We start from the raw sequence: 18,954 nt of genomic DNA on the forward strand, positions 1-18,954 counted from the left end.
ATCTGACACATTAGGCTGCATTTGTTACGCTATTACCATAACGTGAAAAATGCGACCTATTAGTTGACAAGACGGGCTGTAGCCACCTGACAATGTCGGAGGGTAAAACTGGTCTTACCGGTACCTCCAGTACTCTCCCACATGGACGGACACTGTCAACACACACACATATAACCTGACTTAATGTACATAAGCGAATTGGGTTCAACACGGAGACTATTTATTAATAAAATCAATTTTTCCTACAATGATAGAATGTATAGTGACAGTTCGCAAAAAGTTCACGATTTGTACTTTTGGAATACACAAGGGCATAAAAGAAACTATACACATGATAACAGCGTATTATACAAACACAAACCACATGATAACACCAGACAATAGAGACAAATCACATGATAACACCAGACAATTGAGACAAATCACATGATAACGGCGGATTATACAAACACAAAACACATGATAACACCAGACAATAGAGACAAATCACATGATAACACCAAACAATAAAGACAAATCACATGATAACGGCGGATTATACAAACACAAAACACATGATAACACCAGACAATAGAGACAAATCACATGATAACACCAAACAATAAAGACAAATCACATGATAACGGAGGATTATACAAACACAAACCACATGATTAACACCAGACAATAGAGACAAATCACATGATAACGGCGGATTATACAAACACAAACCACATGATTAACACCAGACAATAGAGACAAATCACATGATAACGGCGGATTATACAAACACAAACCACATGATTAACACCAGACAATAGAGACAAATCACATGATAAATGAAAGAATATACAAACGATAACAAAGACAGGAAGAAGAATAAAGAGAGACAAAAGTGCAGAGGAAAATAATCACGCCAAACTCAACCTCCAAAATTAATTATTCGTTCAACCTTCGTTGTCAAGAGATAAATTATCGCAATTAAATTATTTGCAACATTAGCTGCCCAGTCTACTGGATTACACTTTTACTTCTTCGTATTATCATTATTATTATTTATATTATTGTCATTATTATTATTATTATTATTATTATATTATAATTATCTGTTATTGCTGGATTATTATCATTTTTATTATTACCTTTATTATTATTGAGAAAATTCACTGGGACTGAGGTGACGCAAACTGATAATCTATTAATCACAACACAAAAAAAATCATCATTATCCTTACCAGCATCATCACATTGTCGCCATCCCAATCACCATCCACCATCCCAATCACTACCATCGTCATTACCACCAACACCAACAGCCTGACAGACCACAACTAGTAAGCAGAGGAAGCCAGCTGGTCAGAAACTGGGCCTTTAGGACATTAATCCCAGGGACTACCAAGCGGTGGAGCAAGTAGCCATCATACACACAACATACACCCCACGACATACGCCACATGACACACAATACACACGACACGCGATAATATGACACACAAGCACACACACGCCTTGGCAATACGACACATGATACATACCACACGATAAACAACACATGATCCACAATATACCTCACACATGCCATGACCCAACAGGTGGGCCAGCAACACCACGGCCAGGTGGGCCAGCAACACCACGGACAGGTGGGCCAGCAACACAGAGGACAGGTGGGCCAGCAACACCACGGCCAAGTGGGCCAGCAACACCACGGACAGGTGGACCAGCAACACCACGGACAGGTGGGCCAGCAACACCACGGACAGGTGGGCCAGCAACACCACGGACAGGTGGGCCAGCAACACCACGGACAGGTGGGCCAGCAACACAGAGGACACACGACACAACTCACATTCCTTCACGGAACAGGAGCCAAGGGGTAGAGGGGGATAGGAGGGATGAAGGGCAGGGGGATGGTAAAGAAAGAGGGAAGTGGGAGGGAAGAGGGAGGAAGGAAGGAGGAAGAAGGGGGGGAAGAAAGACGGGGAGAAGGAATGGGGAATAACAGGGGGAAAGAGATTAGGAGGAAGGTAGGAAAAGGACACGGGAAGGATGGGGGAGAAAGGCAGGGACAGTGAAGAGGAAGAAGGAAAATAATGAAAGGGGGCGGAAAATATGAGGAAGAAGAGCAAGAGGAGATGAAGAGATAATGCAAAAGAAGAGGAAGAACAGAGCGAAAAAGGAAGAGCAGGGGAGAAAAAAAAAAAAGAGATTAAACAACAGAGTAATGACGTTAGGGGTGGAAACATCCACTCACATCAAATTGAATTACTGATGTAACCACACCTTGATCAAAGTCTATAGCCTATCCACTTCAAAATCGCCCCCCAAAAAGTATAAATACTTAACACTTACAAGACGCTAGTTTATTTCCCAAGTGCTGGCTGTCTCCTGAAGGTCAGACGTGAGGCTGGGTGCGGTGCAGTAAGTGTTTTTGTAAGTAGACTCAAACCTTGAGCGGCTGGATGCATAAGGCATTGCACGCCACCTGCAACTGAAGCAATGCAGTTCGACGGGGTGTGCGTCGTGTTCCGTCCGACGGATACCATGATCGATTCGTCACATCGTCGCAATGTTTGGATTTAAGTACACCGCGCTCAGATCATCATACGACGACGGGCTCTTATCTGGCAGCTGGTGGATATTATAACATGCTCAACGAAACTCCGGAATACAAGGAAATGGCGGCGTAATCCCCTGCAAACACAAACCGTAACTGTCCCTATTTTCCGCTTGTTACAACCTGTAATAAGGTTGTTACATCTTGGTATAACGTTTTAATAGATGTGTTAGAACGTTGTTACAACTTGCTATGTTGAGTGTTACAACTTGTTAGGTGTTACAATTGGTTTGAATATGGTAGGAACGTCGTAGTTTCGTGTTCGGCGGGGTATACACAGATCTCACACGCCCAGGAATACAAGCAAAAATATCGATGTAACATAAGCATCCTTAACATGTCTCGGAATGTGACCCTGGCGTAAGCGAGCATAAAATACGGATAAAAGAACAACACTGGAAAATATACGAAAATAATATCAAATTCCTATCAAAACTAACCCAAATAGTGATAATCAAAAAAGTTGAATCGACAGCTTCCGTCGTCAGAAGCCTAGTCCTCCGAAGCTACTACTGTACTCGTCCCAATACTATCTCCTTCAAATAACATAGAGGAAGATACAAATTGCAGTAATGCTTCATTCCTCGTGTACTGTACTATTATCTTTGAATGAAACACCTACTGAGGACAAACTAATAATAATAATATAAACAAAGTCCTACAATGGGTCACAGAAAGTAATAGGCTATGTTCTTTAACCAAGAAAAACTCCAGCACCTTTAGTATGGGAAACAAAACAAATGTTTAAAATTAAAATAAACCCAAAACGGTAATCAAACCACACTATAGAGACCGAAGAGTATTCACGACAGAAAATATTACGTTTAAAGAGCACATTAGAGAAACTACGCTATCACATTTACAAGAACTACCATTGGTTGGATAACAAAATTTTTTTATAAAAGAGCAGAAAAGTCAATTAAAGTATTTGTGTAGACATTTATATTCTTTAGACTGGACTACTGAGACACATTTAACTGCTCATTTTAAGGCAGACAAAATACCTAATATAGAATACCTAGAGACTATTCACTACAAGAAAAAGACAATGCAACTACGGAGATATGCCATAAAATCCCCCAAAACTTTGCTCCCTGTAAGACAAGTGAGAGATGAGGCATTATGTGCACCTGTGAAATATTGATACCATTGGTTCCACATTAAAAAAAAATAAAAAAAAAATCCACAGCCATCTTATAGAATAAAATCTATTTTTTTCCCCGATACAGTATCTTAGATTTTCAATCTTTACAGAAACATCTCTTGTGCATTTGTCTCGCCTCCGGATTACAATTATTCTCTTCTTAAGCTTATGCAAGAGAACAATTTTTCCCTTTTACAAAACTGATTACAAAAATTTCATATTGCCAAAATATGAAAAATATAGATAGATTATCTACACTACCAGGTTATAAAGACTCTGTGATTAAAGAGCTCCAGTACTTTACCTTACAATATAAGTGGAATTATATACTAATATATCTTTGTGCTCAAAAAGGGTACTATGCAAATGCCTATGTTAAACAGCGATATGTAAAAACTAATAACCTGACTGATCAGGCTGTAAATCAGGACAATGAGACCAGGATTCATCGAGTATTTACTCAACCACTTTCGAAACCTGAACATCTTTCCTCAATCATGGCATGTTTACATTTATTGAAGGTTATAAGCTCTGAAGCCCTACGAGGTTGTTTATAACAATAATAACCATGAGTTGTGAAGTTTCCAAGCTCGTAAACTGTTTAATAAAAGTAAACAAAGCCACCATGATTAAAGAAAGATGTAAAAGTTTCGTGTGGGTTCCATAAGTCCTTGTTGACTCCTGGCACTGGTCAGGAGTAATCAAGCTCCTCGTCAGCAGCATTTAGTTCAACGTACGTCGTGTTTAATTCGATGTACACCTTTCTCACCTCGACGTACACCACGATCAGTTCGACGTACTCCCTGATCAGTTCAACATCTGTAACGTTCGATTCGACATTCAGCTTTCAAGCTTGAAGTGTCCCCATGCTAGGTTCAGCTTGAATGTTATTCAGTGCGACGTACGCCATATTTATTGCGATATACGCTGCGTTGAGTTCAATTTACGCCATTCTCAGTCCACCAAGCACCACTCTCTGGCTTACATCAAAGAGTGGTGTTCACCTACATTATTTTACAATAAACAACTATATACTAGTATATTAGAACAGATGTCAAAATGTCGGTACATTAATTATTTGAGTAATCACAAATTACAGTAATACTATATATATATATATATATATATATATATATATATATATATATATATATATATATATATATATATGTGTGTGTGTGTGTGTGTGTGTGTGTGTGTGTGTGTGTGTGTGTGTGTGTGTGTGTGTGTGTGTGTGTGTGTGTGTGTGTGTGTGTGTGTGTGTGTGTGTGTGTGTGTGTGTGTGTATAATATTGTACAGTTTTACTTACCTTTCATGCTTTGTGCCCTTTTAACAGAGGATCCATGCTTTCTCTCCGTTCTGACGGTGGCACTGCCACTGCTAGTAGTGGTGGTGGTGGTGTCAGTGGCAGCAGAGGCGTCGACACTGGACACTACTGTAACTCCGTGAAACACCACACAAGTCTTCGGTGGTTCCACTTTGTTAAAATCTATGAATTCGAACTCACTCTCTGCATCGGACCATGTAAAGGAGAGGGTGTCGTCGACAATGACCTGGTCTCCGGCTTGAATCTCTGTGCTCTTAGTACTAGCGGGACTCAACACCACATCACGGTGACCCCGCACAGCGATTTCACTAGTCTCCCGAATCATCAAAGGAGCCATCTTTTCCAGCCTTAACCCATCTGCAGACTGGGAGTCCACTTCAGTCTCTGGTGGGTTTAGGTACCTGTCTCCAAGAAGGTCCTGAAAGGTCTTGGGCGACTGGAGATCACTTGGGGCATCAGAGTCACCTACTGGGCACATACCACTTATGTCAGAGCATCTTCTGTTCGGCATGGATATCCTGGGACTTGCATGCGATGCAGAAAGTGATCTTGTCCGGGGCTTCTTCTTGTTCTTGAGAGGGGATCTATGTCCACCAGCCTTCCCTGTCTTTGGGGCGAACATGTCATAATCCAGATTATCTAGATCAGAGTCTGTTTCAGAGAATGATTCAAATTCCTCATTCTGTCTGATATCATCGTCGGAGAAGGATTCAGAGAGAACCACCACACTGCCTTTATTCTTGAGGTGAGTCTGTACATCATTATGACTCATGCTCTTCTTCACTTTCACCTCAACTTTACTCCCTACATCCGAATTCACTGGCCTTCCTGCCTCCTCACTAGGGGAAGAAAATCTTGCCAACTTGAAGCCGATTTTATCGCACAATTTCGGAATAAAGGGCGAGACTGCAGGGTAGGAGTACCTGGTTGGTCGTTTAGGTGTCAGAGTCTCCGAGAGCGTCACTTTAGACATCTCTCCGCTATTGCTTTCTGTTCCCTCTGATCTTTCTTTGGGCAGGTTAACGTCGTTATTAGCTTCAATTGGCGGATCCTGGGGCCCATCTTGGGGACGAAGCTGCAGAGGCTTTGTTCGCAGAGGGGTTACCTTCTGCGTAATTTCCATACCATCGCCTTCTTTAATGGTAATAACAGTGACATTACCTTGAGGAACCAAGTCTACAGACACGGAGTTTCTGCATTCATTCTCATCTGCTGAGTTGTCACTATCATCGATGAAAGGGATGGAATCGATGGAGCCAAGAGGACGCAGGCTCTCTTTTTGCCTCTTAAGCCTAGCTTGTGTGGCTGTCATTCGTGTTAAGGCCAGAGGGTTTTGGCCCACGAAGCTGATGGCCTCGTATAGTTCTTCGTCTTGCTTGTTTACATCTGTCGCCTTCACCGGTATATCAAGCAGCTCCTCGTCTTTCACACGACGGATAATCTGATAGTTTTCATAGTTTTCGTCGTCGTCATTAATCAACTTCCCGTCCTTTGTCATCCTAATCACTTGGCAGTTCTCGTAGATGTGCTCATCTTCGTCATCCTCATTGTCAGTGTCCTTCCTGAACACCTGGCACACGTAGATGGCCTCCACACATTGGTCATTCTCCACATACTCATCACATGAATTTGTTGGCAGCGCCTCGTAGATGAATTTGATTTCATTACCACCTTTCTCTTCCTTTTCCAAGCTGAAGTACCCACCTTCTGGTTCTTCGTCATCATTCTTCTTTTCATCTTTTGTATGCTTACTGGGCGCCGTTTTGCTCCTGACACCAGAGTTGTCTGACTTTCCACTCCTGTCAGATTTTCTTGCACGACAGCGGCCATAGGCATCTTCGTCATCTATTTCACAGTCATTGTTTTTTTCGCTTCCCCCAGCCTGATGATTTGACCCATCTTTATGGGTGTTTCCTTCAGCCTTCTGATGATTTTTTCCCTTCTGTGTATGACAATCCTCTTGCTTCTTTGTGTCAATGAAGTTGCAGGCAGTTTCCATACTGGTGTTGGTCTTCTTACCCGACGGTAATGACACCTTTGACCCAGACCTATGTGGGCGTGAAGCTGATCGTGATCTTCGTGGCTTTTCTGGAGGATCGTTAATGCTAATTTCAGTGGTCTTTGTAATATAGTGATTATCAGTGGCACTCGTGCTACGTGTTCTTGAAACTGACCTCACACGACTCTTCTTCTCACTTGAGCCAAAGCCAAATCTTTCTAAGTTTTCGCTGAGAAAGGTTGATGGTCTCTCCGTATGACTGCCGAGGCTATGACGATGCTTCTTCGGCTCACCACGAGCTTCGCCCTTGCCTTCAGGGGAAGCCTTGGTACTGCTCCCACTTGGCACTGACCTGTTGCTCTTGCTACTCGGCAGGGATCTCTCGCCTTCACTACCCGCCGAGTAGATCTGATCATTCTTATTAGGCTTTTTCTTGTCTCGCTTGCCAGTAGATTTTTTCTTCCCCCCGACGTCTATATCCTGGAAAGAGACACCTGAGACCGCCTTGTACACAGTGGTCTTCCTCTGTGCCAGCATGAAGTGAGAGGGCGAGAACACCTTGTTAATGACAGGCACAAGCCTCTGCCTCACTCCACTGCTGCCACTCCCACCCTCCTCTGAACCTTTTTTTGTCTTCGAGGAACCACTTGAGGGCGGGAGGAAGACCTTAAACTCATTGCTGGCGTCCATGGTGACAAAGCCAATCGTCTAAGAGAATTCAAGTGATTTGGGCAAAGCGACCTAGGCCGCTATGAGTATAACGGGCCGGTCTTCCTTGCTATGAAGCGACATGTTTTTGTCTTCTCCCTAAACGCAATCCGCAACTCATTGTCGCCAAGGATAAAGAACATAATTATCCCTCACCAGGAAGTACATGCCGAGCACCTCTGTATGACTATGATCGCACTTCCTAGATACGAGCAAGGTGCAGCCTAGCACTGTGAGGCGAGCAGGCAATAGGAGCTGAGATAACTGGCTCCCTAAAGCAGAGACTGAGTGTCACGTGCCGATGCCATTCTCGTAGACTTGTGTTGCAAGCTCATCCTGTGGGAGGAAAAAGTATCATTTTAGTGCTCTATAATTTCCTTTTTCCAGTAGTACGAGAAATATATGAAAAATGATAAAAAATAAAGGAAAAGTAACGACAAAATCAATGACACTAAAGATAAAAACATGCACAATATGGGATACTAAAAATAAAATACCAAATGCCAAATGTATGCTCCGAAAACCATGATTGTTTATCATTCTCACACACACTGCTGTACCTACGTGCACCCTTGGAATAAAATATATTGATTTTTAAATCTAAATGTAGCTATTTTTATTAGGCTACCGTTCAAACGTATCTGCAGCTAGTAGTAGACCTACATAAACTAGCCCAGTTACGTGACGAAGATGACATACTATAAAATTCGGTAAAAGAAATGATTGGGAGAACACATTCAACGGATCAATACTAACATTGTCTACACAAGTGTTTACACCAGCAAGCCACACCCACACCAAACGGCGTACAACATAAATTTTCCAACAGCACAAACTGAGCATTTATTATACAAATGTCACAATAATAATGTGCTCTTCCAATTCAAAAAAAATAATTCCTATCAAGATAAAGAGTTGTCGCTACCACGAAGACTTTTATTACGTAAGTTTATGCATATCAGTAGATATAGGCTTATGTTCGACGACAAATATATATATATATATATATATATATATATATATATATATATATATATATATATATATATATATATATATATATATATATATATTTATATATAAACATATATATATATATATAATATATATATATATATATATAATATATATATATATATATATATATATATATATATATATATTATATATATATATATATATATATATATATATATATATATATATATATATATATATATATATATATATATATAACTAAAAATATGGTGTAATATTGCTATCACTTATGCTAATATAAATGACTATAAACTAACAGTTTTTTTTAAGGCCTTGACCAAGTTGAAAACTCATTAATTTTCACATCGCGAAGCTCTTTTAACTAACCTTAGAATATTGTGGCATAAGAAACACTTACCAGAATGCTCTTAAAAAACAATTAACAAAAGCTATATAAGCGTCAAGACCGGTGGTTAATACACTTTAAAATAATAGTATTGGCCAATTGCACCTGTTTTTTTCATATAATTGTTGTGGTAAGGGACGCAATACACACGCAGAATAAATGACTGCAGAACAACGGTGAATGGGGCACTGTAAATAATGATATACAAACCAGTGTATCTGAGAGAGAAAAAGTTTGTCATTAATTCCAATCAGTCACGCGAGGTGGCGAGTCCCGCAGACACCCCACAGCTGCAGACTAGGCTAGCGGCCAGTAGTAGCAACTCCCTGAATGTTTGGTAGGCTACGGTAAGCACATATCCCATCTCATATGCAAGCCAGCACCAAGAGTCTGCTAAATAGTCAATACCCGCGTCCACCTAATGTCTGCACCTGCTACAATGCACACACCAACAAGGTGGCATATATATATATATATATATATATATATATATATATATATATATATATATATATATATATATATATATATTGCGTTTGAAATTAATTTCCACAACCTGCATTTTATGCTGCAGGTGTGAATAAATTATTTTGAATTCAAAGACGACTCTATCAGTGGTGTTTAAGAACTGTGTAAATACTTCATTCGTAATGATGTACTATCAGTTACGTTTCCCCTTTGTAAATGCACATTAATAACACTATGTAAAAGACACATCGAACGCTTTATGTAGCATACATAAATCTGTGTATCTATGTATTTACTTATGTAGCTTAGCTTAGCATTTTAAAAGCGCTACAATTACCTTCTGTGGTTGATTGTTCAATAAATTCCTGAACTGTATGTTTGACAAATCTCTCACCCTGTCCATGGAGGACAGAAGAAAATATATATATGCTGGTTAGCATTGTAAATGTGTGGCCACGTCTGTATTAGAAAATAATAATACTAAAAAAAAAGTGTGTGTGTGTATGTACTCACCTAGTTGTGCTTGCGGGGGTTGCGTGTGTGTGTGTGTGTGTGTGTGTGTGTGTGTGTGTGTGTGTGTGTGTGTGTGTGTGTGTGTGTGTGTGTGTGTGTAACCAGCTTTACAAGATTGGCACTTGCTTAGCTAAATGAACTACGAGATTCATTTCCTGAACCCATTTTGTGCCTCTGCAACCCTTTCCACGGGATGGGTATGGGGTGCATAACAAATGACTAAACTAACGATTACAAGGATTCATTCCTCTTCATACAAAATGTTCATGTAAAATTAAAATCATTCCTGTAGTAAAGAGTTTGATGGGATAACATCAACATGTATTCTTTCTACGTTTGTAATGCCAGTATGATTAGCCTTATGGCCCTTTGAGAAACGTTCAGGCCTAAGGAAAATAATACCACCAGAAAAGAGGCTAAATAAATACCCGGATCTAGGTAAGAACTGCGTAGACTGCTAAATATCGTTCCAATTATCTTCTCTAATGAGGTGATGATCGCTTGCTGGGGGCTACCCAAGGTCAGATCGACCGCTTCCAGAACAAAATAATGCGTATTTATAGTCGAGTTAGGTGAGGAGGTGGCTTCTGTGTAGGATACAGAACTTGGCGGTGCATCACTTTCACATCCACCACCAGACCGAAAAGAATACGTAACTAGACAGTGCGTGTGACATTCACATCCGCCACGAGCCCGTGTAGGACACATAACTAATGTATACATCACCTTCACATCCTCCACCAGCCCGTGTAGGACACATAACTAATGTATACATCACCTTCACAGCCTCCACCAGCCCGTGTAGGACACATAACTAATGTATACATCACCTTCACAGTATCCATCACCCCGTGTAGGACACATAACTAATGTATACATCACCTTCACAGTATCCATCACCCCGTGTAGGACACATAACTAATGTATACATCACCTTCACAGTATCCATCACCCCGTGTAGGACACATAACTAATGTATACATTGTTACGTACTCCTAGCAGAATACGTATATAAATTTAAAATAAATATTATTTTATTTTATCATTGCATGTATATGTACACACATTGTGTTTTGGGTAAATTGTCGTGTGGTTTGGCAGCGTCAGTGGACAGGAGAGCGGTTGCCGTTGCACAAGTCTAATACCTGATTGATACGGGAAAGCTGGACCTGTTCAGTTTGAGAGTTCCAGATGTCACTTTATTTTAGTTAGAAAATGTTTCATATACTGTAATTAAACAGGTGTCATTATACTTATATATTTTGTAAGCAACTATTATATGTAAATTACATTCTTATGTGTTTTGAGAACAAGTGGTTGTTCAATTAGTTTATAATATTAAAAAGTCCTTAGTTTCCATCCCTCATCCTGGGATGAGGCAGACGGGAGGTGAGAATGTGGGTGGCGACAGAGCGAGAGTTCAGTAGCTGATACAGGACTAGGGGAGTAACATGTGGGAGATAAGTCTGTTATATTCTGTTATATTTTGTTGTGCCATAGTTACTATTATATATTACTTGCCATGAAAATATTTTTCATATATTCTACAAGTTAACTTTACCATCTGTGTTTTTATATTATACTGTTTTGAATATATAGCTATCATATTGTGTATCTATTCTTCAGTCCTAAACGAAGATTGTTAATTATGTGCTCATTACCTATTAAGGGGTTATACTGGTGATTCGCTATTGAGAACAGCAGTTGTGTCGTAACCCTAGACTTATTAAAATTTGGCTGCTGTAGGATCACGAGCCGTAACGTACGATAGGTAACAAAGAGTTATGGGGGCCTGTGCCGGGAAATATTGTCCCACTTTAACTTAACTATGCTAATCTAACCTTGCCTTCCTAGGTACCAGTGTCAAGTGTCTCTGTGTGTTTCTTAAGAACTATTCCATGTGCCAAGCAAGCCTTCCTGTGTGTCAAGTAACAACGTTTCACGATTTTGAGGTAAGTCATCCTATATATTTTGTTTGTGCAGTGAGGCCAAGCGAATTTTCAGTGTGGTGACAATTTTACAGTGAAGTGTAGTGCAGTGCCATTGTGTTAATTAATTTTGTGAATCAAGTGCCAAGTGTTAGTAACGATGGAGGAGAAAGTTGTAGCGTTGGTGGCTCACCCAGACTTTGAAGGGATTCAGAACCTTAAAAAGACTGAGTTAATACAAATGGCAAATCATTTGGATTTGACCGCCAGCAATAGAATGGTTAAAGCCCAAATATTGAAAGTCATTGTGACGCATTTTGTTGAGAATGGGGATTTAGATGAAGAAATTCTAGAAGAGTTAAGAGAGGAGTCGAGTGATCAGATGACGTTAAAGCGTCTTGAGTTAGAAGCGCAAATAGCCCATGCTAAGCTTGAAGCTCAAAAGGAACAGCAAATATTAGAGGCTGAAGCTCGTCAAAGAGAGATTGAAGCTCAACAGCAACAGCAAAAATTAGAGGCTGAAGCTCAGCAAAGGGAGCTGGAGACTAGGCGTTTAGAAATTGCGGCACAAAACCAGAGAGGTTTAATTGAGTTGCAACTTGAAGCCACAAAGAAGCAACAATTAGAGATTCAACAACAAATGGCTGACACTAACTTCAGGCTTGAATCACAGCGTATGGCAGCTGGGCATGGAAATACTAGTAATGTTTCAACAAATAGTGATAATAATCCCATCAGGATGAATAAGTATATAGAGTTGCCCAAGTTCAATGAGGAAGATCCTGAGGTTTTCTTTGCACATTTTAATAAAATTGCCATCAGTATGAACTGGCCAAGGGATCAGTGGGTAGCCATTATGCAGTCTCAATTCAAGGGGCGTAGTCAGGAGGTTTTCACATCCCTCCCTGACGCTCATAGTTTTGATTATGACTTTGTAAAGAAAAGCATCCTCAATGCATACCAACTAAATCCAGAGGCACACAGGCAAAAGTTCAGGAACCTAAGGAGAATCAAGGATCAGACAATAGCCGATTTTACTCGTCAGAAGACGAATTTTTGCAACAGATGGTTAAAGTCACTTGCAGTCACTGATTTTGATGCTCTAAAGAATCTTCTCATAATGGAAGAAGTATTGTCCTGTCTTCCAGACCAGTTGTCTACTTTTATGGCAGAACAAAAGAATGTAACCGATATTGATGAGCTGTCAAAGCTCGCGGATGAGCATGAGTTGCTGACTAAGGCCCCGTTTATGGCCACTTCACCTAAGTCTAGTCGTAGAGTAAATTTCAATGCTCACCGTACTCCTTATCAGTATAAGTCTCCTCCTGGTGCGACAGTTACTCCCGTGAACTCTTCTCTTACTAACCCTAAGATGGTTACTCCATTGCCAGGATCATCTAAGCCTAGTAATGCTAATTCTAAACCTACAGTTGGTTCTACCAGTGTGTCCACTGTAAGGTCCTGTTCCCATTGTAAGAGAAAAGGCCATGGAATTCATTCATGTTTTATATTGCACCCTGAGTTACGACCAACTGGTCTCATTTATTGCAGAGGTGTGCAAAATAAACTTACTAATAAACATGTAACTGTAAACCCCAATTGGGTGAAACAGTATTCACCATATATGTCTTCAGGTGAAGTCTTGTGTATTAATGGAAAGTGGAAGCCAGTGGTTATTCTTCGTGATACAGGTGCTTCCCAAACCATAATTTCATCCAGTATTCTTTCTGATGTGGAAAAGAGAGAGACAGGAAAGTTTGTTGTTCTTCAGAGTGTTGCAGGATGTAAAACTGTACCTCTAATAGACATTAATTTCAGATCCACCATTACACCACGTTTATGCACTGTGGGTGTTAGTACACAGTTGCCCATCCCAGGTGTGGATGTTATATTGGGTAATGATGTGGCCATAAATCATGATGTGGGTGAGATTGATCCCCGTTTGTGTAAACAGCCAGTTGCAGACCATGTTTATTCTGCCTGTGCTGAAGTTAGTTCTATGAAGGAACCTGTTGTAGAAGATGGTTTTGTCCCTTCTACCTGTGCTGATGTCAGTACTCTTATAAATCCAGTTGTCAGTTCTGATGTTGTTACTCAAGCATTTGTTCCAGTAACCAGTACCCCTTCAGTGGAGAAGTGGGATGTGGTTGTTCCAGATTCCTGTGTGGCCGATTTAGTTGTTGAGAGTAAGCCTGATACTATGACTCTGCTTTATTCCAATAAATTGGGAAAGGATGTCCATGTACCATTGTCTTGCCCGCTCACTACGAACGTTGTGCCAGGAGTTGAGAGAAACTTAAAAGCCACGACTCTGTATTCCAGCCAAGTGAATGGTTTAGGACAAGATGTCGGGTTGGCAGAAGTATTCCCGCTCACTCCAAGTTTAGAATCAGTTGTCGAGAGTAAGTCCGTTGTGGAGGCCCCGCCTCACCCTAGTCAAGGTGATATAATAGGGGAGGAGGTCAAACTACCTGTTACTTGCCCGCTCGCTTCAGATTCCCTTCATTTATGTGCTTTGAGTAGAACTGACCCTAAGATTTCAGAGAGAAGCAAGGAGACAGTCTGTACTGTAGATCCAGTTTTGGAGAGTGTGGGAAAGCAGCCAGAGGATCAGCTTCTGTTGAGTAGATGGAGACCCATTGAGCCTCCCTCTTCAGTTGTCTGTGAGGATGTGACCCAGCTTGGTAGTGATATTGTTGATTGTGAGCAGACAGTACTCCAAGCAGCTCCAGAAGTCATGGGAGGAAATTTTGGTAAAATCATTAAGAGTGGTAAAGCAGCAATTGGATCTAAGTTGAGGAGTTGTAATTCTTATTCTATGTGGAGGAAGTATTTCTCATTGTGTACATTGAGTCAGAGTGTGTGTAGGATGTTGAACTCTACTTTTATTCTGCAGCCATTTTCTTGTGAAGTAATGGACTGTGGGACATCTTTGTCAAGCCTTGTGGTGGAGCAGAGAGAGTTTACTCAAGTAGGTTGTGCATCCAGTTCTGAGGAAGTGGTGAGTTATGCTAGAGCAGTGTCTCTATATTCAGATCCAGTTAATTTTGATGCACGAGTAATAAAAGTGTATGTTCCACTTAAGTGTGGTGTTGACTTTCAGAGTCATATTGGAGTTGACTTTCAGAATCATATTGTGGGTGAAAGATTAAATCATACTGGGGAGCAGATGTTTGAGGCTCCAGGTGTGAAATTCAAGTTGGAGGATAAGGTTATCCTACCTAGAGTTAATTATTGTGAAGGGTTACAGATTATCCTTGGGTGTTTCCCAGGTAATCTGCTGTTCATCTTCAAGATGTTAAGACCCTTAAACCTCTTGGTTGATTGGTTGTTATCAGACGTAAATCACTTGGGAAGTGATGGTGAGGGTTGTAAAGTTTTCGGCATGTTTTATTTAGTCTCTTGGAAGACTAGACGGTTGATGAACGTGTGTGTTGTGTTCAAGTTCACCATCAGAGGGTGTGAACTTGTCTTGAGAGTTATGATTGAGATATGGTGCCTAGGCATATGCCTGTTTTCTTTCACTGATCGTTATGACAGAGTTATGAGGAAATTGATTTCTGTGTTCCTTATGGATCATCTGAGTCAGTTCGATCAGGTAGTCTTTGCACTTGTCTTGGGTTGTATTTCTTGGTTGGAAGGTCAAAGGTTTGATAAGTCGGTGTCTTGTGTTTCGGAAGGTTCTATGAATGGGAAAGTCTTATGCATAATTGTGAGGTTTAATGCTACTTTCTCTAATTTTAGTATCCATTGGGCGAGAGTATGTGTTCCACAGAGGATCAAGAGTGATGAGCAAATGTCTGTGTCAGAGCATACCCAGGAGAAGTCCCAACTCAACTCAACATACAGCCTGCTTCAATTAAGCAGTTCAGCTCCAGAAAAAAGGAGTAATGGAAAATCGAGGCTGTCTTGGAAAAATTCACCATGTGGAAAAGGAATCAAATGGAAAAATGAAACTGATCTTGGAGAAATAGTAGAAACATATGAAAAGCAAAATTGCCATGATAACTGTGTGAAAGCAGCTACCTTTATTGACAATTCTATTCATACTGTTGTAGATAGGAGTGTGAAATATGATCTAAAACAAAGTGAAATAAATGAGATAGTACCTTGGAGAGATAAATTTGCATACTCCAGTGACACATATGTAGAACATAGTCATAAGACTGAAATTTCTGAGTTTCCTGTAAAACTATATTTGGAGTGTTTTCATATTTGTCCAGAAATGTGTTCTTATTACTTATACATGTTTGGTGTAATTAATACCATAAATCTCAAGTGTCATACATTTTACTTTGAAAAAAATGCCATTGATCTTCAATCTATTGCATTTTTTTTCTTGGAGGTGGAAGTGTTACGTACTCCTAGCAGAATACGTATATAAATTTAAAATAAATATTATTTTATTTTATCATTGCATGTATATGTACACACATTGTGTTTTGGGTAAATTGTCGTGTGGTTTGGCAGCGTCAGTGGACAGGAGAGCGGTTGCCGTTGCACAAGTCTAATACCTGATTGATACGGGAAAGCTGGACCTGTTCAGTTTGAGAGTTCCAGATGTCACTTTATTTTAGTTAGAAAATGTTTCATATACTGTAATTAAACAGGTGTCATTATACTTATATATTTTGTAAGCAACTATTATATGTAAATTACATTCTTATGTGTTTTGAGAACAAGTGGTTGTTCAATTAGTTTATAATATTAAAAAGTCCTTAGTTTCCATCCCTCATCCTGGGATGAGGCAGACGGGAGGTGAGAATGTGGGTGGCGACAGAGCGAGAGTTCAGTAGCTGATACAGGACTAGGGGAGTAACATGTGGGAGATAAGTCTGTTATATTCTGTTATATTTTGTTGTGCCATAGTTACTATTATATATTACTTGCCATGAAAATATTTTTCATATATTCTACAAGTTAACTTTACCATCTGTGTTTTTATATTATACTGTTTTGAATATATAGCTATCATATTGTGTATCTATTCTTCAGTCCTAAACGAAGATTGTTAATTATGTGCTCATTACCTATTAAGGGGTTATACTGGTGATTCGCTATTGAGAACAGCAGTTGTGTCGTAACCCTAGACTTATTAAAATTTGGCTGCTGTAGGATCACGAGCCGTAACGTACGATAGGTAACATACATCACCTTCACAGTATCCATCACCCCGTGTAGGACACATAACTAATGTATACATCACCTTCACAGTATCCATCACCCCGTGTAGGACACATAACTAATGTATACATCACCTTCACAGCCTCCACCACCCCGTGTAGGACACATAACTAAACGGCTCATCAACACCGGAAAAGGAGCTACCTTCACCTTTAACCTTTTTAACCTCCCAAGTATTTTACGGGAAGCTCTCTCAAAAAGGGTAATCAAATACTAAGCCATCAGAGGACAGGCATTCTTGTGAGTGTTATTCATGACTGAAGAAGAGTTCAAACGTTATGGAAATTATGAAGAGATAGCGCTAAGCCAGTATGACCATAAAGCACTCGGAATGGATACGAGGAGAGAGTGCCCAACCACTTAGACCATTGGGAATGGAACGCCGACCATGCATGGATGATCGGGAGTACGCTAAGTGATCACCAAACCATCTCCTCTCATGCGTGGCCAGAGTAATAGATGCAAGATCTTTCCTTTCAGTCACCTTTCGTTAGGTCCGAAGATCAGCGTTTGTCCCCGTGGTTTGGTCTCTGCCAAGGCTTTCGTGTTGGTATTCTGATCAACCAGGCTGTTAGACGCAGCTATCACAGCCAGACATATGAATCACAGCATGGTCGATCGGGTATGCTCTGAAGACGTTTGTCAAGTTCTCCTTTGGGTACCGCAAGAGATCGGCAAGTAATGCCCCTTTTGTCTCGAGGGAGTGTTGAAAAGTCTTGGGCCCTTGATGTTTATAGAACTGTCTCTCAGCGTACCAACTGCACCTCTGCTTTTCTCTGCTTTTTAACAGGACTATTTTGCACTTCCTGCCATACATCCTGGTCTCACGTGGTGTTATTTCCGTGTGCAGATTTAGAACTAGTCCCTTTAATATTTTCCAGATGTAAATTATTATGTATCTCTCCCGCCTGCGTTCTAGGGAATATAGATTTAACAATTTTATTAGGTCCAGGTAATTTAGTTGTTTTCTCGAGTGGATTCTGGCAATATATGATATTTTCTGTACGTTCTCCAGGTCAGCAATTTCTCCAACTTTGAATGGGGCTGTTAGTGTGCGACAATATTGCACTCCTGAGATCACTAGTCTTAAAAAGTGTCTTCAGTGGTCTGGCATCTCCTGTTTGAAACATTTTTTTTTTATCCAACCTTTAATCTTTCTTGTAGTTGTGACAGCTACTTTAATGTGGTCGTTAAAAGTAAGGTCTTAAAACAAGATTACTCCAAAATCTTTTATTTTGCTTTCGGAACCGGGCCACGGGGACGTTGAGCCCAGAAATCATCGCGAGGTAACCGCAAGGTTATGTCCTGTGGTGTGATTTAGCGAGGTTTGCCGTGGAAAGCAAGAATAGCAACAGTCTAGTTATAATAACTTTAGGATGCATAAATTAAAAACAAGTCTGAAAATAATGTTATGTAACGAGATACTCCCACGTTATTAGGCCTACATGATTTAAATTCAGGTAACTAGGCCTAGAGATTATTCGACCGGTTTAGAGTGATTGAGGGAAGACAACCTGGGCTATACACGATATCACAAACTAACATATATAACAATATAAATTATGCCTGTGAAATATACTTAACAAAACTGCCCCACGTCCACTCTCATCCCGATTGCTTTCCACTTCAGTTCATCTCTCTCTCTCTCTCTCTCTCTCTCTCTCTCTCTCTCTCTCTCTCTCTCTCTCTCTCTCTCTCTCTCTCT

General features: G+C 40.3%; 1 protein-coding gene across 1 annotated transcript in view; it reads right to left on the minus strand.

The window, feature by feature from the left end:
• Positions 1 to 4,428: 4,428 nt before the first annotated feature.
• The window catches only part of LOC138366743 (uncharacterized), a 19,148-nt gene continuing 4,622 nt past the window's right edge, over positions 4,429 to 18,954 (minus strand). The window contains exons 2-3 of the mRNA XM_069328020.1: positions 5,048 to 8,108; positions 4,429 to 4,556 (exon numbers count right to left, since the gene is read on the minus strand). Coding sequence (XP_069184121.1) covers positions 4,429 to 4,556; positions 5,048 to 7,754 — 2,835 coding nt within the window. The 5' untranslated portion in view covers positions 7,755 to 8,108. The remainder of the gene's footprint in view (positions 4,557 to 5,047; positions 8,109 to 18,954) is intronic.

This window comes from Procambarus clarkii, chromosome 20, assembly GCF_040958095.1.
Source record: "Procambarus clarkii isolate CNS0578487 chromosome 20, FALCON_Pclarkii_2.0, whole genome shotgun sequence".
Taxonomy (NCBI): Eukaryota; Metazoa; Arthropoda; class Malacostraca; order Decapoda; family Cambaridae; genus Procambarus; species Procambarus clarkii.